Source organism: Amblyraja radiata, chromosome 9 (assembly GCF_010909765.2).
Source record: "Amblyraja radiata isolate CabotCenter1 chromosome 9, sAmbRad1.1.pri, whole genome shotgun sequence".
Lineage (NCBI taxonomy): Eukaryota > Metazoa > Chordata > Chondrichthyes > Rajiformes > Rajidae > Amblyraja > Amblyraja radiata.
Genome location: NC_045964.1, coordinates 10,063,206 through 10,088,498, shown reverse-complemented (window position 1 = coordinate 10,088,498; position 25,293 = coordinate 10,063,206). Strand labels below are relative to the sequence as shown.

Below are 25,293 nucleotides of genomic sequence, written 5' to 3'. Positions count from 1 at the left end.
AATGGACTATTCCAGTAGTACCCAACTCAGGGTGCCTGGCCTTCTGGAAGCGAGGGAAAGGTGAAAGGGGCTGTAAATAAAAGGGAATTAGAAAGTTCAAAGTGAAAATAACAATACTCCTGTTGCAACCGATGTATGGTAAACCGCTGATAGCTCCAAGGTCATCAAATGGAGCAGCTTGGAGTCACCAGATGTTTATATGGAAGAGGGAGGGGCACTTATTTTATTAAGGGTGAACAGGTGGACTTTAAATGTTGAGAATCACTACACTATCCAATTCAGATTCAGATTCAATTTTAATTGTCATTGTCAGTGTACAGTACAGAGACAACGAAATGCATTTAGCATCTCCCTGGAAGAGCGACATAGCAAATGATTTGAATAAATAATAATAAGTGTCCGGGGGGGGGGGGGGGTGATTGGCAGTCACCGAGGTACGTTGTTGAGTAGAGTGACAGCCGCAGGGAAGAAGCTGTTCCTGGACCTGCTGGTTCGGCAACGGAGAGACCTGTAGCGCCTCCCGGTGGTAGGAGGGTAAACAGTCCATGGTTGGGGTGAGAGCAGTCCTTGGCGATGCTGAGCGCCCTCCGCAGACAACGCTTGCTTTGGACAGACTCAATGGAGGGGAGCGAGGAACCGGTGATGCGTTGGGCAATTTTCACCACCCTCTGCAATGCCTTCTGGTCGGAGACAGAGCAGTTGCCATACCATACTGTGATGCAGTTGGTAAGGATGCTCTCGATGGTGCAGCGGTAGAAGTTCACCAGGATCTGAGGAGACAGATGGACCTTCTTCAGTCTCCTCAGGCAGAAGAGACGCTGGTGAGCCTTCTTGATCAGAGTTGAGGTATTGTGGGTCCAAGAGAGGTCATCGGAGATGTTGACTCCCAGGAACCTGAAGCTAGAAACACGTTCCACCTCCGTCCCGTTAATGTGGATGGGGGTGTGCGTGCCGCCCCTGGACTTCCTGAAGTCTACAATGAGCTCCTTGGTCTTCTTGGAGTTAAGGGCCAGGTTGTTCCAATTCCAACACTGGTGATTGTGACTTCGGACAAGAATGGAGTACGAGCAACACAAGACCGAGGGTGCTAGAACCAGTCTATTTTGTTATTTTACATGAATTGGAAAGACAAGGCAGTAGAAGCAATAGTGCTGGAATCCCACAAGGATCAGTACAGTGTCTTGCCAGACGCGTGTCCATAAAGAATGCTTCTCACCAGGTTTCTCCTGATACCAGCATATTCTTCCTCCAAAATAATCTATTATACTCCTTCTAAACCTGCTCCCTTTATAAGGTTGAATATTCAGCACAGCACTTGTATCTTTTCCAATTCATCAGTAACTCAGCAATTGATTAAAACAATGGTGATAAAAATCTACTCCGGATTAATACTTCCCAAACCTCCCCGTAAACTTGCTATTGCAAGAAAATTCCTTGTCCCCAGGAGAGATAAGGAATCTATTACCACAGAAACACTGACAGACGATTCATTCCTTAAATCAATATAATTTTAGCAAGTTGCCAAGGTCTCAATTATATAGGATTGGGAAAAATGGGTGGTGAGCAGGTCTAGTCCTCTCATCTAGCCATCAACTCCATAAATCTATACTTGGGGTTAGGAGGGAGAGATAGATCAGCCATGATTGAATGCTGGAGTACACTTGATGGGCCAAATGGCCTAATTATGCTCCTATCATTTATGACCTTGACTACTAATTGAAGGCAAGATCCTCAAACAGCGCTCCCAGAATATTTGGCCCAATTTTGAAGTGATATCCAATCAATACGATCAGACACAGGCATTCCAGATTACACACTGCCATTTGTGAGATTGGTAGATTATCCCACTCCCCACCTGATGAGGGTAGATTATCAGGCCAGTGATGGATGCCACAAGGAGATCCCTACTTGTTCAGCACTCCTTGTGGGGAATTCCCTGATCATCACAACCAGCCACAAATTCCTCAGGTCATTCCCAATTTGCCAAGCTTTGCCTTCACAGCATAGCTCCCTGCCCCGATTCACTCTTGAAATGCAAGCGTGAATTTAGCATTTTGACAGGCTCGGAAGATGTATTCCAAATCAAAACCTTGCAAAAGAAATAGAAAGCAATGGTTTCTTACAAATATCCAACATCAGTGGTGCAATAGTCAGTAGAGATTTTTAAGGCAGAGATAGATTCTTGATTAGTACAGGTTATGGGGAGAAGGCAAGAGAATGGGGTTAGGAGGGAGATAGATCAGCCATGATTGAATGGCAGAGTAGACTTGATGGGCTGAATGGCCTAATTCTTCTCCTATCACTTATGACCTTATATCCTTAGTAGAGTCAAAGAGTCACAGAGTAATACAGTGTGGAAACAGGCCCTTCAGCCCAACAAGAGATGGTACTTCATGGCAACAGTGATTCTATTATAATCCTGACCTTGTGTTATGTATGGGGGGTACACAAAATTGCTGGGGAAACTCAGCGGGTGCAGCAGCATCTATGGAGCGAAGGAAATAGGCGACGTTTCGGGCCGAAACCCTTCTTCAGACTGATGGGGGGTGGGGGGGGGAAAAGAAAGAAGGAAAAGGGGAGGAGGAGGAGGAGCCCGAGGGCGGGCGGATGGGAGGGTGGGAGGAGACAGCTAGAGGGTTAAGGAAGGGGAGGAGACAGCAAGGGCTAGCCAAATTGGGAGAATTCAATGTTAATGCCATAAGGACGCAAGGTCCCCAGACGGAATATGAGGTGCTGTTCCTCCAATTTCCGCTGTTGCTCACTCTGGCAATGGAGGAGACCCAGGACAGAGAGGTCGGATTGGGAATGGGAGGGGGAGTTCATCAGTCTGAAGAAGGGTTTCGGCCCGAAACGTCGCCTATTTCCTTCGCTCCATAGATGCTGCTGCACCCGCTGAGTTTCCCCAGCAATTTTGTGTACCTTCGATATTCCAGCATCTGCAGTTCCCTTTTGAACACTTGTGTTATGTATCCTTTGCACATTCATCCCATTTCCTCCCGTTTCCTCCCACATCACAAAGATCAGCGGGTTGGTAGATTATTTGATCATTGTAAATTGCCTCTAGTGTGTAGATGAGTGGTAGAATTGGGGGGGGGGAGAAGAATTGATGGGAACATGAGGGGTGGTTACAGGGGAAAACCGGTAGAGGAAATGGGATCAGTCTGCGAGCTAATATTGACTTCATGGACCAAATTGCCTCCTACATTATAAGGTAATAAGGAATCAGTTCCTTGAAAGAAACAAATTAAAAAAGTTAATAAAATGTTACCTTCTCTATAATGAAAGCTGTGATGCCATGAGATGCTGGTTTGGCATGAATTTCCGTCTTGGCATAAACAATCAGAACATCTGCATCTGGTCCATTGGTAATCCAAAACTTGCTGCCATTGAGGATGTAAAAATCACCTTTAATAAAAAAGCAAAAATGACCCACAGACAGTGATTATTGGAGTCAGAACAATCAGAAGATTATTGCAGTAAATCTTGCTACACTGCAGTATATACCGGTAATAGCTTCTATGCTATTTGTTTTACTGTCCAAATACCAAGAGGAATTTTCTCCCTAGCAACAGTGATAGCGCACAGTGACATATCTAGCAGAGGTGCTGCCTCACAGGTTCAGTGACTCAGGATCAATCATGATTCTGGTGCTGTTTGTATGGAGCTTTTGCACATTTTTCCCGTGACTGCATGAAACTCCTCATGCATGCTCCCGTTTCCTCCCACATCCCAAAGAAGTGTGATTAGGATGGTTGATTAGCCACTTGTATGCAGTCAAATCTTAGTATATGGAAAGGGGTGGGGTGAGGGAGTCGACATGGAATGAGTGGAAAATAAAAAGGGGATTTGTGAAAATGGATGGCAGTCATGGACTTGGTGGGTTTAAGGGGCTGTTTCAAATTGGTACAACTCCAGGAGAATATACAGACAATGTTGAAATCTGGGGGGACAGAAGATTTTTCAATGCTGTGCGACTCCATGAGAATTCCAAATCTTCATTTCTTCGTTTATGCAGACAACATTGAAATCTTTGGGGCTGATCAAATATCCAGATTTGGTTGCATCATTTATAAAGGGCAGAATTATTGCGTGGTTCACTGGTACATTGCCCGAATAAGATATCTATGTCCCCAACCTAAGAATTAAACCCTGGCTACGTTAAATGCAAGAACATCTCCCAAACTAATCAGATTCCTGGGTTCTTAAATGAATGAATGAATAAGTTTATTGGCCAAGTATTCACATACAAGGAATTTGCCTTGGTGCTCTGCCCGCAAGTGACGCCATAACCAGAGCAAAAGGAGGCTACAGATTTTTGGTTACTGAGTAGAGCTACTACTCGTGGAAAAAAGTTGTTTTTATGTCTGGCTGTGGCAACTTTAACAGTCCGGAGTCGCCTTGAAGAGGGAAGTGATTCAAAGAGTGTGTGGCCAGAGTGAGAGGGGTCAGAGATGATCTTACCCGCTCGCTTCCTGGCCATTGCAGTGTCCAGCTCATCAATGGGGGGAAGGTTGCAGCCAACAACCTTCTCAGCTGATCGGACAATTCGCTGCAGCCTCCGGATGTCGTGCTTGGTGGCTGAGCCAAAGCAGACCATGATGGAGAAGGTGAGGACAGACCCTACGATGGCCGTATAGAATCGGACCACCATTGCCTGTGTCAGATTGTGCTTCCTCAGCTGCCGCAGGAAGCACATCCTCGTATGCAGTCAAATCTTAAACATAAACTTAAACTTGTTTGCCTGGTTCAGGATCCTTTGCCCATCTTGCCACAAATAAGATTCAGATGGGAGCTATTTCAAAATGTATTTGGAGTGAAATGGTTCAACCATGGTCTTATGTGAGCTGTGAATCTAAGGTTCAATAGTTGTCAGATGGTGAAGGAAACTATTTAGAATCAGCTTTCCCCAGAGACAAACTGTGAACACCATCAACTCAGTCACATTTTTGGTCACAGGCTGTCAGCCAACTAAAATGAACTGCAAAAAGAAAAGTGGAATTGTTGAATAGGATTGCAATCCAACAGCTAGCTTCACTTTGAACATGACCATGTATCAATGTGGGAAATGCAACACTGGGAGAAAGAGGGATACAGTGGTGGCACTACAGTTACACGACCAAACTAAAAATCCAGAGACCCAAATTCAAATCCAACCATGGCAGCTGCAACGATTTTATGATTAGTCATCTGGAATTTGTAAAAAATATTTAAAGGCAATTGATTGCAGTTCCAACAACTCCCTGCAGCATGCCACTGCTCAGGTATAAGCAACCTGAGCATATGGCACTAGTACACCACTCTTCAGTTTAGTTTATTGTCCCGTGTACCAAGGTACAGTGAAAGCTTTTGTTGCGTATTATCCAGTCAGCAGAAAGACAATACATGATTACAATCGAGCCATTTACAGTGTATAGATACATGATAAAGGAATAACGTTTAGTGCAAGGTAAAGCCAGCAAAGATCGATCAAAGATAGTCCGAGGGTCACCAATGAGGTAGACCGTTGTTCATCACTGCTCGCTGGTTGTGGTAGGATGATTCAGTTGCCTGATAACAGCTGGGAAGAAATCTGTAGGTGTGCGTTTTCACACTTCTATACCTTTTGCCTGATGGGAGAGGGGAGGAGAGGGAACTCGTGCTTGATTATGTTGCTGGCCTTGCCGAGGCAGCGTGAGGTATAAATTGAAACAATAGAAGGGAGGTTGGTTTGCGTGATGGTTAGGGCTGCGTCCACAATTTGCTGACTCCACAAAACTCTGAACATTCCTTCCCTCACTAGTGGTTGCAGTGTGCTCCATTTACAAATGTACTGCAGGCACTCGTCCACGTTGTTCCAAATACACCTCCCAAACTTGGGTCTCTTCCATCAAGGACAGGGCAGCAGGTGCAGGGGAACACCACTACCTGCAGATTCTGCTCCCAGGTGCAGATTATCCCAACTTGGAAGTCGGTGTTTCCGTAAATGCAGTACTCAGTAGTGAAACAAGGTCTCCAAACCTCCAGGTTATTTTCCTGTTTTTATGCAAGAATCTAATTGTTTCGTATCCTGCATTTTAAGTAGTATAGATCATGGTGTATAGCCAAAATAATGAGATGAAGCAAAAATAAATAAATTTGTTTTTACAAAGAAAAATATCAGATATGTCCCTGTGTTTTCTTGCCTTTTTTTTGTAACATTTTTCAAGCAGGATTTCATCAAATCCTTAGGCTAATTTATACCAGAAAGATCACTAATCTTGCAATTAAATAACTCAATATAAGCGAAATTCTGATTATGTTTATGATTTTTATCATTTATCACCAGATTTGATGGTTTTCTGATGCCTAAAGTTTTTGCAGCAAAACGTGAGTAGCGGTGCCCCTTCGGTCACGTGTGAAATGTGTGATTGAAAAGCGTTTTTATAACCGTTTTTATATTCATTGTTTCTTTTTAATAGTTTATATTTTGTGTTTAAATTTTCCATTGAAATACTTAATAATGAATAGAACTTAAAATCATGAAATAAAAATTTAGTTTGCGCATCTATTTTATTGACATCTAATTCTGTTGGCCCTCCCGCTATCTGACCTCGTCAATGCTATAACGGGTTTTTTGGACTTGTCGCGATTTAAAAAAAATTCAAACAACGCAATTGTAATGATCCCGACCTGAACTACGTGGTGGGTTACGCGCTGACATTTTGCAAGGGAGCATGGAAATCAGTATAAGAGACAGTATCCAAGTGGTCATGTTATCAGTACCCTGAGCTCTGAAGAATGCTGTGTTCACATTTTTTTTTGCTTGGAATCATTGGTTAGTAAAAATCAATTTGCACTTTTTTGTTCTTTTCTTGTAAATGTTGCTTCTAGTTCACTATAGAAATGTTTAAATTCCATTAAACTTTCATTGCTTGTTGCTATGTTGTTGTAAAGTGTGTGCACTGTAGCGAGGGCAATCAAACTAGAAACGATACTCCATGTATCGTTGAAAGTATGCTCCTGTCTACACAGATGCTTTTGGGTCCAGGCAAATTTCGAGTAAATTAACATCGAATTCGATGAAAGTTACTATATTCTTTCTTATTTATGTATATAATTTTAATTTTTTTTCTTGTTTAATATTTTTTTTTTTCTCTTTTTGTTTCAAATTTCAAATGTATTAAATTGTGGTCAAATTTTGGTCGATTTTGATCACAAATTAGCCCAAAAGGATCGTAGGTAGGCCCATTTTTAATGCTGTGGTATTTTGTTATAATTTAATAACTTTCAAATTTGGCCACCCATGTCACAGGTTGGTACCAATAGACAATAGGCGCAGGAGTAGGCCATTCAGCCCCTTGAGCCAGCACCACCATTCAATGTGATCATGGCTGATTATCCACAACTGGGTTATTTACGGAAACACCCAGATACATTACTGGTCCTTCATTGTTGCTTAGTCCAAATCCTGGAACTCCCTGCCCAAGAGCATGGAGGGACAACCTTACCCAAAGGAGTGCAGTGATTTTATCAGCATCAGTTCAAGGACAACTAGAAACGGGAAACAAGTACTGATCCCGCCACTAGCTTTTGGAAAGTGAATTAAAAAACAATTTTACAATTTATATCATTGTGCAAACATAACTATACTCGCCATACCAGTTAATCTGTACTTTCTGCCCTAATACCTACCATACCAGATTTATCATAACAATTCTAGTTACCATTTGGAGACATGTAGCAAATAAAATCAATATTGATAGAGATCACTTAAATCCCATAATGGCCACACAATGAGAGAAAAGTATAACTAACTGATGGGCAGGTTTTTGTTGCTAGCAATGCACCCACTTGGGGTAGTGTTAAAAGGGTGAGGACTTGTCTTGCATGGTAATTTTGATCCTATCCTCCTGGGTTAGATTTAAATGTAGATACCAAACGGCAACAATCAAAATCCATTGCCATGTCTTGTGGCACCAGCCATCATGACATTACTTCCACAAACCTTTCTTGTCTGCCCTCATCTTCATTGAGACGACATCGGACCCCGCATTTGGTTCGCTCATTGCGAGAGCTCCCACATGATCACCGCTGATTAACTGAAGAGAGAAAATTGAACAGATGGAAATTTGCTTCACTGATCAATTGGAGTGAGGTGCCAAGTATGCCGAGGAGAAGCTGCTGTAAGAACAACTTATAAATATACCAACATTAATTTATTTCTAGTTGCAATGTGGTTAGACAGGTGATGCTTTAAAACGTTCTCTTCACTTGCTGTCTACCTGGCAATGCAAAACATTATCTAGTTATAGTGTCCACAAAAAGCACCATAATTCCAATGTAGTTAATTATCAAGACACTAGGAACACCGGGATCTTGAGCAAAACGGAAAGTTGGAGGAACTCAGTGGGTCAGGCAGCATCTGTGGAGGGAAGAGCCAGGCAATGCTTCGGGTCTGAAGAAAGGTTCCACCCAAAGCATTGCCTGTTCATTCCCTCCACCGATGCTGGCTGGCTTGCTGAGGTCCTGCAGCACTTTGTGTTTCAGATGATCATCACCCAGTCTACTCTCAATCATCTGCAAAGTGAAGAAGGTGACATCATTAAGTAGCATTTACTTATCCATTATCTGCTCATTGATATTCATTAATGTTTTGACAATGCTATCTGCTGCAGACGTTAATACAACCTTAGTCCAAATGTGGTCCAGAGTTGAATTCCAAAAGGTAATGCATGAGTGACTGCCTTCACTAACAAGGCTGTATTTGACTTGGTGTGACATCAAGAAAGTGTTAAAACTGAAAGGGAAGGAGGAGAAATTCCAATAGATGGAGTTTTACTCTGCACAAGGGAAAGTAGTATGGAACAGCATCCCTCTTCCCATCAGAACTGCCCCCTCCATTGACTCTTTTAAGTCTAGAATTAAAACGTATTTCTACTCTCAAGCCTTTCTTGAGGTCCTCTGAAGGAGCGCTGTATGTATTTATGTATGTATTGTTGATCTATGTACCACTGTTTGTAGCAAGTTGGTATCTGCACTAATGTAAAGCACTGTGGTCAATGAGAGTCATTTTTAAAAGTGTTATAGAAATAAAATTGACTTGACGACTTGATATCAAGATCTATCAGAATCATTCAGCATAGAAACAGGCCCTTCAGCCCACCATGTGCATGCCAATCAAGTACTCATCTAAACTAATCCCATTTAGCAGCACTTGGTTGAAGCCTCAGGAGTTCTGACCTGCACAGACCAAATAGCTGGAGTTTTTGCAGACATTTTCGGCCTTTCACAACCACGGTATGAGGCCCCATCTGCTTTAAAAGGACATCCACAATACCAGTGCCCGAGACCAAGGCGAAATGCCTCAATGACTACACACTGCGGTAATCACATGCGTTGTGAGGAAATGCTTTGAGGGGTTGGTTATGATGCATATAGAAACATAGAAACGTAGAAAATAGGTGCAGGAGTAGGCCATTTGGCCCTTTGAGCCAGCACCGCCATTCAATATGATCATGGCTGATCATCCAACTCAGTATCCTGTACCTGCCTTCTCTCCATACCCCCTGATCCCTTTAGCCACAAGTGCCACATCTAACTCCCTCTTAAATATAGCCAATGCACCTCATATTCCGCTTGGGGAGTCTGCATCCTGGTGGCATGAACATTGAATTCTCCCAATTCTGTTAGCCCTGGCTGTCTCCACCCCTTCCTATCTCTCCCTCAGCCCTTGGGCTCCTCCTCCTTTTTCCTTTTTTCTCCCCGCCCCCCCCCCCCCATCAGTCTGAAGGGTTTCGGCCCGAAACGTTGCCTATTTCCTTCACTCCATAGATGCTGCTGCACCCGCTGAGTTTCTCCAGCTTTTTTGTGTACCTGTGTAGTCAGACACGGGTCCAATGACATCTTTAATTTTGCTGGCAATACCACTGTTGTTTAACGAACGACAGGTGATGATGTTAGATTACAGGAGGGAAATTGAAAATCTGATTGAATGGTGCCAGAACAACGGAATTTTTCTCGATATCGACAAGAACAAGGTGCTGATTGTTGACCTCGGGAAGTGAAAGTTGAGGATTTACGAAACTGTCTTCATTGACGGGATGGTGGTGGACTCAACAGCTTCAAGATGAAGCACTTCAACAGCACTGCACAACCCCCACCCGACAACATCTAGTATTGACTTTGCTCAGGTTACACAACGTATTTCATTGTTATAATGTGGTTACCTACTATTATCTATAATTGATTGTGTTATTGATTATCATATATTTATTTGATGTACGGTTGCATTATTGTGCCTGTAAAGCTGCAGTGTGCAAGAATTTCATTGTACTGCTCTTAATGCATATGACAATTAAACACCCTCAACTCTTGATCCCCTCAGATCCAACGCCAACTACCTTCACTTGCTTCATTAAGGATCTTCCTTCATTAATGTCATAGGCAGGAATGTTAACTGATGATCACATTATGTTAAACTACATTCACAACTGCTCAGAAAATAAAATGAAGCCGTCCATGTCAGCATTCAGCAAGATCTAGACCACAGATAAACACAACATGCTGGAGAAACTCAGCGGGACTGGCAGCATCTCTGGATAGAAGGAATGGGTGACGTTTTGGATCGAGACTCTTCTTCAGTCTGAAGGGGAGAGGGAGGCAGAGGTATGGAATGCTAAGGTGTGAAAACAAAACATCAAAGAGGACTAAGTTGAAGGAAAATGGAGAATAGATCATTGTTAGCTAGGGGTTGACAACAAAGCATACAAAGATAAAATTAAAATGTAATCAGGAGGACAGTCTTCCTACAAAAGATCTAGACCACATTCAAGCATGGGCTCGTGAGTGGCAAATAACACTTACACCAGAGAAGTACCAGGCAATAACCATCTCCAAAGAGAGAGACACAAAAAGCTGGAGTAATTCAGCGGGACAGGCAGCATCTCTGGAGAGAAGGAATGGGCGACGTTTCGGATCGAGACCCTTCTTCAGTCCAAAAAGATAGGGTCGAATTACCCACACTCGACACTCAATGACACTGCTATTACCAAGACGACCATAATTAACATCCTGAGTATCATCAGTGATCAGAAATCCAAATGACCTAGACATATAAAAAGCAGCTCTGAGCTTGGGTACCATGCAACAAGTGACCTGTGGCTCTCGATATCCCAAAGCTTTCCTACCATTCACGAGGCATGTCAGAAATGTAATGGAATACACTCCATTTACCAAGATGAATGTCACTCCAAAAATACTAAAGTAGTCGGACACCATTCAGGACAAAGCAACCCACTTGATAGCCATCACACTGAACATTCAGTCCCTCAGCAGTGGCATACTTTGCAGCTCTTTATTTTCATCAAAAAAGGCTATAGTCTGTCACGAAGTTCTCTCTGCACCCCTTCCTTGCCCTGGGCAATTAGTAATTGGTAACAAATCCCGGCCTTCCCAACAATACCCACATCCTGATGTGGATAAACACAAAATAAACCCACACATTTAAAAGATTTTGGGTCATGTCAATGTCAGGAACAGTTATCTTGTACGTTGTGTCAATACCCTTTTAAAATGTTGCGAACTTGTGGTTCTCCGAGATTTTAACCCGATTACCAGCCTTATTTTAGGTACAAAAATAAAATGGAGTAACTCCATGCATTCAAGTTAAAATTCCAGCAACCCTAATGGCAATTTGACCATAACTTTGCCATGCAGTTATTAACAGCTGGTTGTATAAGAAGGAACTGCAGATGCTGGAAAATCGAAGGTAGACAAAAATGCTGCAGAAATGCTGAGTTTCTCCAGCATTTTTATCTATTAACAGCTGGTGTTTGATTTGGCATGCTTTGCTACCCCTACGGAACTGATGGTACATTGTTAATAAAGTTAGAAAGCATCCTCCAGCTGTTACTACTGCCCTTTCTAAATGGCAGCTCTCCAGAAATGAACATGGGCACTCTTCTCTAACTGCTATCAGCTCACTAATTGGGATAACAGTTTAATAGAAGGTCAGAAACATGTAACAAATGTATAATCTGTAACTGAACAAACCTTGCAGCAGTTATGTTATCACTAGTGTCACGAGTACATAAGAAATACAAGCCTTTATCTCATCGCACTTACCTGCACTAGCCCCTTGATACTCTTAAAACAGTAAAAAATCTATCTATCCGTCATCTTAAATATTCTTAACAAATGATACTCCACAGTCTCTTTGGCAAAGAACGCCAAACATTAATTAATCCATTGCTCAAGGAATTTATTCTCAATGTTGTCTAGAAAAAGACTGTGATCTTGGTTCTGGACATCCCAACCTGGGGAACCATCAATTCCATATCTACCCTGCAAAGTCAATATTATTAAAGCTTTATTTCAGACACAGGTCCATATAACACATCAAACAGTACAAAGAATGACAAAGATACATTAAAAATTTGCATATTAGCCTAAAATATATATAAGCTATTGCACCAATGCTGTCTTAGCCTAGAAGTGAATCTATAGCAGCTTTTCAGAGGGCTGACTAGGGCTTCAATTATGTGGTTCTCTGACTTGTCCAGGCGACACATAAAACTAAACATCAGCTGTCTTAAGAGTGCCTCACAGGTTGGCACTCTAGTAGACACAAACAATTGACTGGCACTATGCCATCTAGGGACACGAAGTAGCAACCTCATTGCATCATTGTATGCTACCTTGAGCCTCTGCATACTCCACACCTTCCAATGAATTCACACCATTCAGTGCTTGCTGATAGGAAAGCAGTAGCAAAAGTCTCCTTACACGAGACAAAATGAAATCAGGCATTGCAAGTGTACAATAAGAAGCCGCCTCACATCCCTAGTCCTCTGCTCTTGCTGAAACACAGTGGAGCTAGGTAGAGCTGCATTATCATTGGAGAGACCACACTGTATAACTGGTAACACCTTAACTTCAAACTGCTCCACTCTGGTGCTATTTTACAGGCACATGAGCCTGACATTATACTGTAAAGGGATGCCACAGTGGCACAGCTAGAAGAGCTGCTGTTGCACAGCTCCAGTGACTCGGATTCATTCCTGACTGTTGGCACTGTCAATGTAAAGATTAGATCTTCGTTCTGTAACTGTGTGGGCGTTCCAGTTTCCTCCCATATCCCAAAACTGTGCAGGTTGGGAAGTCAAATGGGGCTTAAACTGCCTCAAGTACATTGATGAGTGGTAGAATCTGGCTAGAGTTGATAGGAATGTGAGAGGATAATAAGGGGAAGGATGGGACTAGTTTAAAAATAAGTGCTTCTTGGGTGGCAATGAACTTGCTGGGCTGAAGAGCCTGCTTCTGCACTGCACTTAGAAGACTCTTTTTATTACAGTCCCCTCAGGATTTGAACATAAAAGATTATTGGAATGGTTCTCTCAGTGGAGCTTTCCCTTTGGGTGGTGACTGGTTGTTTCAAATGGGATTGGCAGTGTTGGCATGGTCCAGTAACCTAAGCAGCCTGAAGTATAAATTTAAAGAGAAAATGTAAGACCGTGAAAGCAAAATAGGTATTTGGGCAAAATATAACAAAGCACAGTTGGGAGGGACTGAAAGCTGAACAGGATTAGTGCACCAATGAACAAGAAATTCAATTCAAGAAAAAAACGGAGTTGATGGACATGTGATAGAGAATCATTTGTAGTTCTTTAGGGGAAAAGGAATACAATTGATGGGATTGTTCTTATGGAGCTAGCTTTAAATAAATGAGCCGAATGGTCCCCTTCTGGAAAGTGGTGAAAGACCTTAATAGGTGGATTAAAATTCTAAGTTTAAAGTTTAAATTTCTATAAATGCTAATTGTATCCATGATAAAGACAACCAAATTAGAAAAATGGGTTTGACCTTATAACCACTGTAGAAACTTGGCAGCAGTGATCAATTTTGTGAATGAAATATTCTTGGGCTTATAGCAATATGAAAATGCGTAGAGTGGAGGGAACCCCGAATATGAAGACTGGCACAATGACAATAGTGGTGAATGATTCCGACACAAAGGAACAGATAGCAGAATTGGCATGGAGAAGATAAGATGGGCAGATAAACCAGGAGTAGTAGATTGTTAATTACAGTAACAGCAGCTAAATTGTTAAAGAGAATTAATCGAGTAACAACTTGGCAATTACTGCTTTACCTTGGGTAAATATTTCTTCTTCTGATCTTCATTGCCGTTTCTCACCAGCTGATTGATGCACAGGTTGGAATGAGCTCCATAGCTGAGGCCAACAGCAGCAGAAGCTCGGGTTATTTCCTCCATAACAAGGACGTGATCCAAGTAGCCACCTCCAGCTCCTCCATACTCAACTGTAAAACACCATGGGATCACTTAAACAGGAAGCCCACTAAACTTCCATTGAACATGAACACCACCCAATCCTCCAACCTAGTCAGGCAAGACACACATCGACTCCAGGGGACAATGAGGAGAATAGCTTATGTGTGCTTAAGGGAAAGCTAGGCAAGAAGTGAAGAAATAGAACACAATTATTGACAGTATGAGATGAAGCAAGATTGGAGGTGTCTCCCCTCACAACTCATACAATTATCAAGTATTCCATAACTTACTGCAGTAACTATACAATCTACCCCATTTCCACGATACAATTGGAAAAACACAGGCCAATCCATTCAAACAACTGTAATATTCAGTGCCCCCCACATATTACACCTCAGCTGAATATGAACACATTAAAATGGGAGCAATTGTTTAAAGATGCCAGCAGTGGTTGGTTATCTTTTGAGGAATGAAACATTGGTCAGGACAATCAACTTCAATCAGTACGATGGGATTCTTACTATCCAAGAGAAGGACAGCATTCCATTTACAAAAATTCCTGTTGAGAATGCGACAATGGCGGAATAGACGATGGGCCGAATGGCCTAATTCTATGCCTAGAACTTATGAACTCCCAGAATTGGATTTAAATGCCAGACAAGATTAAACGCAAAAGCTTTTCTGCCTCTTGGGATGACTTGATAACATCATATTCTGCAATGAGTGCTTTCTCAGACAGTAGCCAATAGTTGAAATTACTGCCGTGAAAAGCCAGGTGAACCCAATGGGAAATGAGGCCGCTGTAACTCACCAGGAGCTGTGATCCCAAGAACTCCAATATCACCAAGCTGCTTCCAGAATTCCTAAACATCAAAAGGAGGGAATAGGGATGTAAATAAAACTGACGGGTAGACCTCACCATGAAACCCAAACCATTGCACGTGTTATTTTTATTAATAGCTTAACACACGGTGGCGCAGCAGTAGAGTTGCTGCTTTACAGCGCCGGAGACCCAGGTTCGACCCTGACTATGGGTGGTGTCTGAACGGAGTTTGTAGGTTCTCCCCATGACTGTGTGGGTTTTCTCCGAGATCTTCGGTTTCCTCCCACACTCCAAAGACGTACAGGTTTGTAGGTTAATTGGCTTGGTATAAGTGTAAAATTGTCCCCAGTGTGTTAATGTGAGGGGACCGATGGTCGGTGAGGACTTGGTGGGCCGAAGGACCTGTTTCCATCCTGTATCTTTAAACTTTAAACTAAACCAAACACTCTTAACTCATTCTCTTTTAAATGGTTACAGAATATGATCATCAATGATTCACATAATCAGCTTAGATGAAAGGGAATGCTGGGGCCTGGACCCTGATGAGCAGAAAGGATCCACAGAAAAATTACCTGGGGAGTCAGATGCCAGCGCATTAGGATTTCAGAATAGTCGGATAGCGGAGTATCAGTTTTCTTGTAGATCGGTGTTACAGGATTCATTTATGTGCGATTTGCAAAAGAGCTCTTGCAGCAAGCAAACTTTAAATGGAACGGTCATAACATGCTATGTTGTTGATTATCTAGTGATGAGGTGCAGGCTTTATTTTAATCATTTGCAATCAAACAATTTTAATACTAAATGATGGAAAATCAGAGGCTATCACTGGCTTGTAGGAATGGGAAACAAAGATATGGAGAAAACAATAACTATAACAAAAACAATAAGACCAGAGCAAGTTATAGTACAAAATGTAATAACAATTCAGAAAAACATGGATTTGCGGATTTTGCAGGAGAGACGAGGTGGAGGAAGGGGAGACAGAGTCACAGAGCAATTCTAAGAATCTTAGGATTGCTCAGTGCAGATAAACGATTGGCCAGGCAATTTAACTGGCTGAAGAAGATGCCAAAGATATTGCCACCATAAAACAAGAGTGAAAGCAAATGGTGTCTCTACGAAATGGGAAGGTTTGAGAAAAATAGAATGTTTCCATAAAACTACTAGCAGATCAAATGAGAAGAATATATCACTGTGGTTGAGCAGGAGGGAATAAAGACAACTTCCAAACAGGGCAAAAGGGAGGGTTCAGTTAATGTCTGAAATGCTTGGTCAACAGACCATTTGAACATAGCATCATCACATATCAGGTGCAAATTAACCACATAACAATCAGGAAACTAAGCAGTTAGGCTACACACAACCTTTAATACTTGAGCTGGGTGTACTTTGTTCATCCTACTCAGATATGGATCAAGTATCGGTTTGTCTGATCAAGCTGTCTGTTGGTTTAAAAACTATCTATCAGGCAGATCCCAGTGTGTGCGAGCAGAAGGTATTACTTCTAGCTCTCTTAATGTATCCAAGGGTGTGCCACAGGGATCGGTTCTAGGACCTTTATTATTTACTATTTATATTAATAGTCTAGATCATAAAGCTCCGAACGCAAATTTTCACTTTTATGCTGACGACACAGTGATATATTGCTCTGCGTCTACCCCAAATCAGGCTCTCTGTCAGCTCCAAACTGCTTTTAACACTGTGCAACGTAACCTGTGTGATTTAAAACTTGTTTTAAATACTGACAAGACAAAGCTCATGCTGTTCACTAAAGCTAAATCAAAGCCCTCGGACCTCCCTCCTATCACCACTTTGCAGGGCTCTGTGGTTGAATCTGTGTCTCAATATAAATATCTGGGAATTATAATTGACGATTCTCTCTCTTTTAAACCTCATATCCAGCAACTTATGAAAAAACTAAAGATAAAATTAGGTTTTTACTTTAGAAACAAATCTTGTTTTTCTTTTGAAGCCAAAAAAAGACGTTGCTGCAACGTTTATGTCTGTGTTGGACTATGGTGATGTTTTATATATGAATGCATCTTCAAAATGCCTACAGTCTTTGGACACGGTCTATCACGGAGCACTGAGATTTGTTACTAATTTTAAAACCCTCACGCACCACTGCACTTTGTATGCTCAAGTTGGATGGTTTGCCCTGTCCACCCGCAGACTCCATCATTGGCATATCCTTATTTATAAGACTATCCTCGGTGTTCTTCCTTCATACCTGCAGAAGTATGTAATTCGAAAAAGCACAGGAACTTATCAGCTCCGCTCTGAGGACTTGTTCTTACTAACTGTACCTAAAGTCCGTACTGAACTGGGGAAAAGGGCATTTAGTTATGCTGCTCCCTTCGCATGGAACCAGCTGCAGAATGAACTAAAACTTAAGGAGCTGGTTTCTATAAACAGATTTAAATCCCTTCTTAATGATGTTGAAGCAGGCTCTTCTGTCTGTACATGCTTTGTTTGATGATGTTCTGACTGTGACTCTATTTATATGTTCTCTGTTGTTTTTTTTTTTTTAAATTATTGTCTGTAACTGTGGAACTGTGCTGCTGCCTGTCTTGGCCAGGACTCTCTTGTAAAAGAGATTTTTAATCTCAATGAGACCTGGTTAAATAAAGGTTAAATAAAAATAAATAAATAAAAAGTAATTGCCATTCCCGTGTATGGTGATGCATGCGGGTTTAAGTGTGGCATCAGTCACAAGTTATTTATTTTAAAAGGCTCAAAGCCCTGTCCCACTGTACGAGTTCATTCAAAGAGTTCGCCCGAGTTTGCCCTGATTCGAACTCGGAGATTTACGGTAATGGCCGCTCATCGGTACTCGGGGCTCTCGTGGACATTTTTCAACATGTTGAAAAATCTTCACGAGTCTTCCGGAGCTTACCGCATTTCCCGAGTACCTGCCGTTAGCGTTACGAGCCGCTAAAAGATGTCCCCAAGCTCCGACGTACCCGCTACGTTCATTCTCCGTGCTTACCACCATTTGATTTTTTTTTAAACTCGGGAGAACACTTGAATGAACTCGTACAGTGGGACAGGGCCATTAGGTGTATTCTGTTCTAGATCTTTTTTTTCAAGAATTGAAGGATATGCACATGCCCCAGAAATGGTTATGGGATTTCAAATATTTTGCAGGGACTTCTACTTGGGAAGATCAGTCAGTTCTAACTTGTTATGCGGTTAATGGTGCGACATTTAAGAGAACTGAGTTAAACATTCCAGACGTTACCTGCATAACACTGTTCAGTTCACTGCCAAAAGTGCCTATCTGTTGGCTGCTTTCTCAAAATATTATCTTTGCTCAGTTGCGACGTACGCAAGGAATGAAGACTTAAATTGACAGATAACCAATTTTACACAAAAGGATACAAAGTGCTGGTGTAACTCAGCAGGTCAGGTAGCATCACTGGAGAACACGGATAGGTGTTGTTTCAGGTAGAGATCGTTTTTATAATTTTACAGCCTGGAGATGATGGAGCTATGACAAATATGAACTAACAATGACCTTCATAATATAAGAAAAGAATGCCTTTTATGAAATTGGGAAGATAGAAGTGGAATATTTCCTTAAGACAATGAGAGGAATACAAGAGATTATCTCAATGAAGTAGGCCAGGACGAAGGAAAGGAGAGACAATTAACTACAGAGTTGGAAATATTGAGCAAAATACAAAGTGCTGGAGGTCAGGTCGCATCTCTGGAGAATGTGCAGAGACGACGTTTTGAGTCAGAAGATGGATCCGAAATCAAAATGTTACCTATCCCTGTTCTTCAGACATGCTGCCTGATCTGCTGAGTTACTCCTGCACTGTGTTTTATGCTCAAGATGAGAAGGATGTCACCCTGAGATAGGAAGAAATGAAACGTAGAAACAAAATAGGTGCAGGAGTAGGCCATTCAGCTCTTCGAGCCAGCAGTGCCTTTCAATATGACCATGGCTGATTATCCAGAATCAGTACCCTGTTCCTGTTCTTTCCCCATATCCCTTGATTCCGTTAGCCTTGAGCTATATCTAACTCTCTCTTGAAAACATCCAGTGAATTGGCCTCCACTGTCTTCTGAGGCAGAGAATTCCACAGATTCACAACTCTGGGTGAAAAATTATTTCCTCATCCCAGTCCTAAATGGCCTACCCCTTATTCTTAAACTGTGACTCCTGGCTCTGGACTCCCCAAATGTGGGGAACAATTTTCCTACATTTAGCCTGTACAATCCCTTAAGAAACATATGTTTCAGGTGTGGTCTCACCAGGGCCCTGTACAACTGCAGTATGACCACTCAAATCCTCTCGCTATGAAGGCCAACATGCCATTGGCTTTCTTCACTGCCTGCAGTACCTGCATGCTTACTTTCAGTGACTGATGTACAAAGACACCCAGGTCTCGTTGCACCTCCCCTTTTCTTAATTTGGCACTACTCGGATAATAATCTGCCTTCTTGTTCTTGCCACCAAAGTGGATAACCTCACATTTATCCACATTATACTGCATCTGCCATGCATCTGCCCACTCACCCAACCTATCCAAGTCACCCTGCAGCCTCATAACATCCACCTCGCAGCTCACAATACCACCCAGCTTTGTGTCATCTGCAAACTTGGAGATGTTACATTTAATTCCTTTGTTTAAATCGTCAATATATATTGTAAATAACTGGGGTCCCAGCACTGAGCCTTGCGGCACCCCACTAGTCACTGCCTGCCATTCTGAAAATGACCCGTTAATTCCTACTCTTTGCTTCCTGTCTGCCAACCAGTTCTCTATCCATGTCAATACCCTACCCCCAATACCATGTGCTCTAATTTTGCACACTAATCTCATGTGGGACTTTGCCAAAGGCTTTTTGAAAGTCCAGGTTACCACATCCAATGGCTCTATTTTATCCATTCTACTTGTTGCATTCTCAAAAGATTAGTCAAGCATGATTTCCCGACTTTGACCGATCCTGTCACTGCTTTCCAAATGCGCTGCTATTACATCTTTAATAATCGATTCAAGCATGACCCCCACTACCGATGTCAGGCTAACTGGTCTATAATTCAGTTTTTCCTCTCCCTGCTTTCTTAAAAAGTGGAGTTACATTAGCTACGCTCCAATCCCCAGGAACTGATCTAGTCTATAGAACAGGGGTTCCCAACCTTTTTCGTCCCATTTACAGGGCTCGAAATTAGCGGTTGCCCGGGTGCCAATGGCAACTTACAGTCCCGCCGGGCAACCTAAAAGCCATGCCATTTTGCCCGGCTTGGCAAGCAATCGGGACACCCGCCCGCCATCCGTGTCCAGATCTCGGCTCTCCGCTCGGCGCTAGCTCTCGGCTCTCGCTCTCGGCTCTCGGCTCTCGCTCTCGGCTCTCGGCGCTAGCTCTCGGGTCTCCGCTCGGCTCTCGGGTCTCCGCTCGGCGCTAGCTCTCGGGTCTCCGCTCGGCGCTAGCTCTCGGCTCTCGCTCTCGGCTCTCGGCTCTCGCTCTCGGCTCTCGGCGCTAGCTCTCGGGTCTCCGCTCGGCTCTCGGGTCTCCGCTCGGCGCTAGCTCTCGGGTCTCCGCTCGGCGCTAGCTCTCCGCTCGGGTTTCGGGTCTCCGCTCGGCAAGGCCGGCCGCCGAGCACATCATCGGCCGTGGTTGTGCGCATGTGAGGCCCTGCACATGAGCACTGCCACGGCAACTGGTCGGCGTCGGCCACTTTCTCCCTCCCTTTGCATTGTGGGAGTTCTGGCCGCCATTGCTGTCCGGTCGCTGCATCACCGCGACCGCTGAAAAACAACGCAGAATCACTCCGTGGAGCTGCAGTAACTCCCTGGAGTAACTCTTGCTTCTTGGTTTCCTGGTCCAAAAATATTCGAAATGGAATTTAAACTGGTGGACCCACCACCACCAAACTCCAAACTCTGAAAAATAACAGCCTATTGCATTTTATCTGTTTATTTATTGTGTATATATATGGTCCATAGTATATAGACACACTGAACTTTTATCTCCCGTTCTGTATTATGTTTACATATTCTGTTGTGCTGCAGCAAGCAGGAATTTCATTGCCCTATCTGGGACACATGACAATAAAACTCTCTTGACTCTTGACTTAAGCAAAAAAGGGTTCTTGGGGGAAAAAAAGCTACCTTAAATTTAGTTGCGTCTGGTTGGTACCTATGGTAGGGTGAAGACTATTCCATGCTTTAATTGTGTGGGGGAACTCCATGGAGCAGCCAGCATCTCTGGATAGAAGAAATTGGGTGACGTTTCGGGTAGAAACCCTTCTTTACATTTCCTAGGTTTTAGTGTTTTTAGTTTAATTTAAAGATACAGCGTGGAAACAGGCTCTTCGGCCCACCGAGTCCACGCCGACCACCGATCACCCTTACTCTAGTTCTATCCCACACATCAGCGACGTAAGTCAAGAGTGTTTTATTCTCTCACGTCTCAGTTAGAACAATGAAATCCTTACTTGCAGCAGCACAACGGAATATGTAAACATAGTACTCTGTAAACAATGTTATAAACGAGAAAACAAAACTCCATACAGACAGCACACATATTCTGGATCAATTCCGGGTCTCTGGCAATTTTAGGCAGCAAATTTATGGCAATGTACTGCCCCATAGTCTTGAACTGAATTAAAACATACAGTAGCTGTAAAGGGGGACATAGCGTCACATAGAGATTTAAGACTGAAAACGGATATTTTCTTGTTTTTTATTAACCAAAGTTATCAACGTATAATTTTTTGTGTGTTGGAAAATAAAATATAGTGGCACCGCTAGTGGATTTGCTGCCTCACACGCCAGAGATCTGTGTTCGATCCTGTTCTCGGGCACTGTCTGTGTTGAATTTGCACATTCTCCCTGCAAGTGTGTGGGTTTCCTCCCACATCCCAAAGACGCATTGGCTTTGTAGGTTAACTTGTCTCTGTAAAATTGCCCCTAATGTGCAGGGAGTGGGTGAGGAAAGTGGGATAACAGAACTGGTGTGAATGGGTAGACAAAAATGCTGGAGAAACTCAGCAGGTGAGGCAGCATCTATGGAGCGAAGGAAATAGGCGACGTTTCGGGTCGAGACCCTTCTTCAGACTGATGTCGGGAGGGGTGGGGAGGCAGGAAAAGGCGGAGACAGTAGGCTGTGGGAGAGCTTGGAATGGGAAGGGAAGGAGGGAGAATGCAAGGACTACCTGAAATTGGAGAAGCCAATGTTCATACCGCTGGGGTGTAAACTACCCAAGCAAAATATGAGGTGCTGTTCCTCCAATTTGCGGTGGGCCTCACTCTGGCCATGGAGGAGGCCCAGGACAGAAAGGTCGGATTCGGAATGGGAGGGGGGAGTTGAAGTGCTGAGCCACCGGGAGATCAGGTTGGTTATTGCGAAGGTGTTGGTGTGGAGGTGTTTTGCGAAGCGATCGCCAAGCTTGGTCTCACCGAGGTTGATCATACGCTGAATAACCATATTTTTGTTTGGAAGTGGAAAGAGATAATAGAAATTGTATTCATTGCAACGTGTAAAAAGAGATGAGATACAGTATTATAATTTTGCTGCATGTCATTGTGGTATATATCATGTCTTGATTGGTGAATATGTTTAGTTTGTGACTTTATTTGAAGCAGAAATAATATGTGAATGCTTCATTGACCATAATTCCGACTGGTAACTACGCACTTCGTCCGAGCACATTATCGCACGCGTCATGCAAGCCGTCTTAAATGACCACCTAAACTGTCATTTGGCAACCTAAAAAGCTGCCGAGGTTGCCCGGCTGGCAACAGGGAAAAAAAGTTAAGCGAAAGCCCCGATTTACCCCTGGCAACTTTAACGGCACATAACAATGTTATTTCACTTATTTATGAACAACTAATGATGAACAGATACCGGGTATACCAGAACCAAACACAGTCAGTCAATGAGAAAAAATATGTACAAATCCAGAATCAACAATTTTAGTGGTAAATTTCGCCTACCCAGGGGGTAAATTTGTTGATTTACCCCCTGGGGGTAAATTTATCCCAGGTTGGGAACCCTTGCTATAGAACATTGGAAAATGATAGCTGCCTCACCTGCTGAGTTTCTCTACCTTTTTTGTCTACCAATGCATCCACGATTTCTAGGGCCACTTCCTCGAGTACTCTGGGATGCAGACCATCAGGCCTAAAAGATTTATCTGCCTTCAATGCCAACAGTTTACCCAACACCATTTCATGACGAATGTGAACTTCCTTCAGTTCCTCTGTAACACTGGATCCTCAGTCCCCCAGTATTTCTTGGAGATTGTTTGTGTCTTCCTTAGAGAAGACAGAACCAAAGTACTTGTTTAACTGGTCTGCCATTTCCTTGTTTCCCCATTATAAATTCACCTGTTTTTTGACTGTAATCTTGATATCTTCCTCTTTCCTGCATCTTTTATATTCAAATCCATGGAGGCAGCCTACTCTTTTTCCACAATTCAAGACTAATTTTGTTTTTACTAATTTTTTCCTTTTCACATTTCTAAATAAGCTTTTACAATCAGTTTTTGTATTCCCTGCAAGCTTTCTTTCATGCTCTATTTCCCCCCTCTTAATTAACCTCTTTGTTCTCCTATGTTGAGTTCTAAATTTCTCCCGGTCTTCAAATTTGCTGCTTCCTCTGGCCAATTTATATGCCTCTTCCTTGGATTTAACACTATCCCTAATTTCCCTCGTTAGCCACAGTTGAGCCGACTTCCCTGTTGTAATTCATTGTTTTACATTGTTGTAATTAATCCATGCGATCTATAAATCTTTGCCATTGCATATCCACCGTTAACCCTTTAAGTATCATTTGTAGTGGCCATTTGGCTGGTTTTGCATGTCATTGTTTAATGTTTAAAGTGATAAGCTGGAGTTCGATGAAGATTGCAGTAACGAGTCGGGAGAAGTTTGGATGTATCTGAATGTTTTTCATCAACAATAAAGAACTGAAGGTCTCCGTGGGTGAGCTCGCATGCGTATTGAAGATATTCCCCTTAACCATGCTGTCCATTTAGCAGCTAGAGGGTTAATTTCTCGAACGATATAAAAATCGGCCGCTACATCATTTGCCAGTCTCTCCTGGCCAATTCCCGTCTCATACCATCAAAGTTACCTTTCTTTAACTTCAGGACCCTAGTCTCTGAATTAACTGTGTCACTCTCCATCCTAATGTAGAATTCCACCATATTATGGTCACTGTTGCCCAAGGGGCTTTGCACAACAATTGCTAACTAATCCTTCCTCATTACACAATACCCAGTCTAGGATAGCCTGCCTTCTCGTTGGTTCCTCTACATATTGGCTTAGAAAAGCATCCGGTATACACTCCAGGAATTCCTCCTCCTCAGTGTTGTTACCAATTTGGATAGCTCAATCTCTATGTAAAGTCACCCATGATAACTGCTGTACCTCTGCCACACGCATCTCTAATTTCCTGTTTGATGCTATCCCCAACCTCACTACTGCTGTTTATACACAACACGCGTTTTCTGCCACTGGCTATTTCGCAGTTCTACCTATACAGATTCTACAGCATCCAAGATAATGTCTCTCCTTACTAATGAATGAAGGAAGTATATCAAATAGGGTATGGGGTGGGAGGAGAGGGTGATGGGAGGGCAATAAAATTGTCTTGAAATGTGGACAAAGAGTAGGCTGCCTCCGTGGATTTGAATATATAAGATGCAGGATAGAGGAAGATATCGAGATCACAGCAAGAAGCACAATCACTGGCACTTTTTTGTTAATACTCTTTCAAACATCTGTAACTAATTCACAGGTTATTATCGTAAAGGATCAGCTCAAAGTGTGTTAGACTGAATATAACTCATGGAAATACAGATCACTCTTGAGTGAAGACTAAAGCCGCGCTGGTCAAGAAGGCACAGCAACGACTGTTCTTCCTGAGGACATTAAAAAAGACTGGTCTGCCCCAACAGCTGCTGACAACGTTCTACCGCTGCACCACAGAGAGCATACTAACGTATGGCATCTCTGTGTGGTATCTCAGCTGCACGGAGGCGGAGAGGAGAGCTCTTCAGCGCGTCGTCAACAGAGCGCAGCGGATCATCGGGACAGAGCTACCAGCCTTGGAGGGCATCTACCACACGCGGTGCCTCAGGAAGGCCCTCAGCATCCATAAGGACTCATCACACCCCTGCCACGGTCTGTTTCAACTACTTCCCTCCGGCAGACGTTACAAGGCCTTCTACGCCCGAACCTCCAGACTCAGGAACAGTTTTATC

At 42.8% G+C, this 25,293-nt stretch overlaps 1 protein-coding gene across 1 annotated transcript in view; it reads right to left on the bottom strand.

The window, feature by feature from the left end:
- ivd (isovaleryl-CoA dehydrogenase) overlaps positions 1 to 25,293 on the bottom strand; it is a 61,447-nt gene that overhangs the window by 21,796 nt on the left and 14,358 nt on the right. Inside the window, exons 4-7 of the mRNA XM_033027787.1 lie at positions 15,060 to 15,111; positions 14,108 to 14,277; positions 7,964 to 8,057; positions 3,269 to 3,405 (exon numbers count right to left, since the gene is read on the bottom strand). Of these exons, the coding sequence (XP_032883678.1) occupies positions 3,269 to 3,405; positions 7,964 to 8,057; positions 14,108 to 14,277; positions 15,060 to 15,111 (453 nt within the window). The remainder of the gene's footprint in view (positions 1 to 3,268; positions 3,406 to 7,963; positions 8,058 to 14,107; positions 14,278 to 15,059; positions 15,112 to 25,293) is intronic.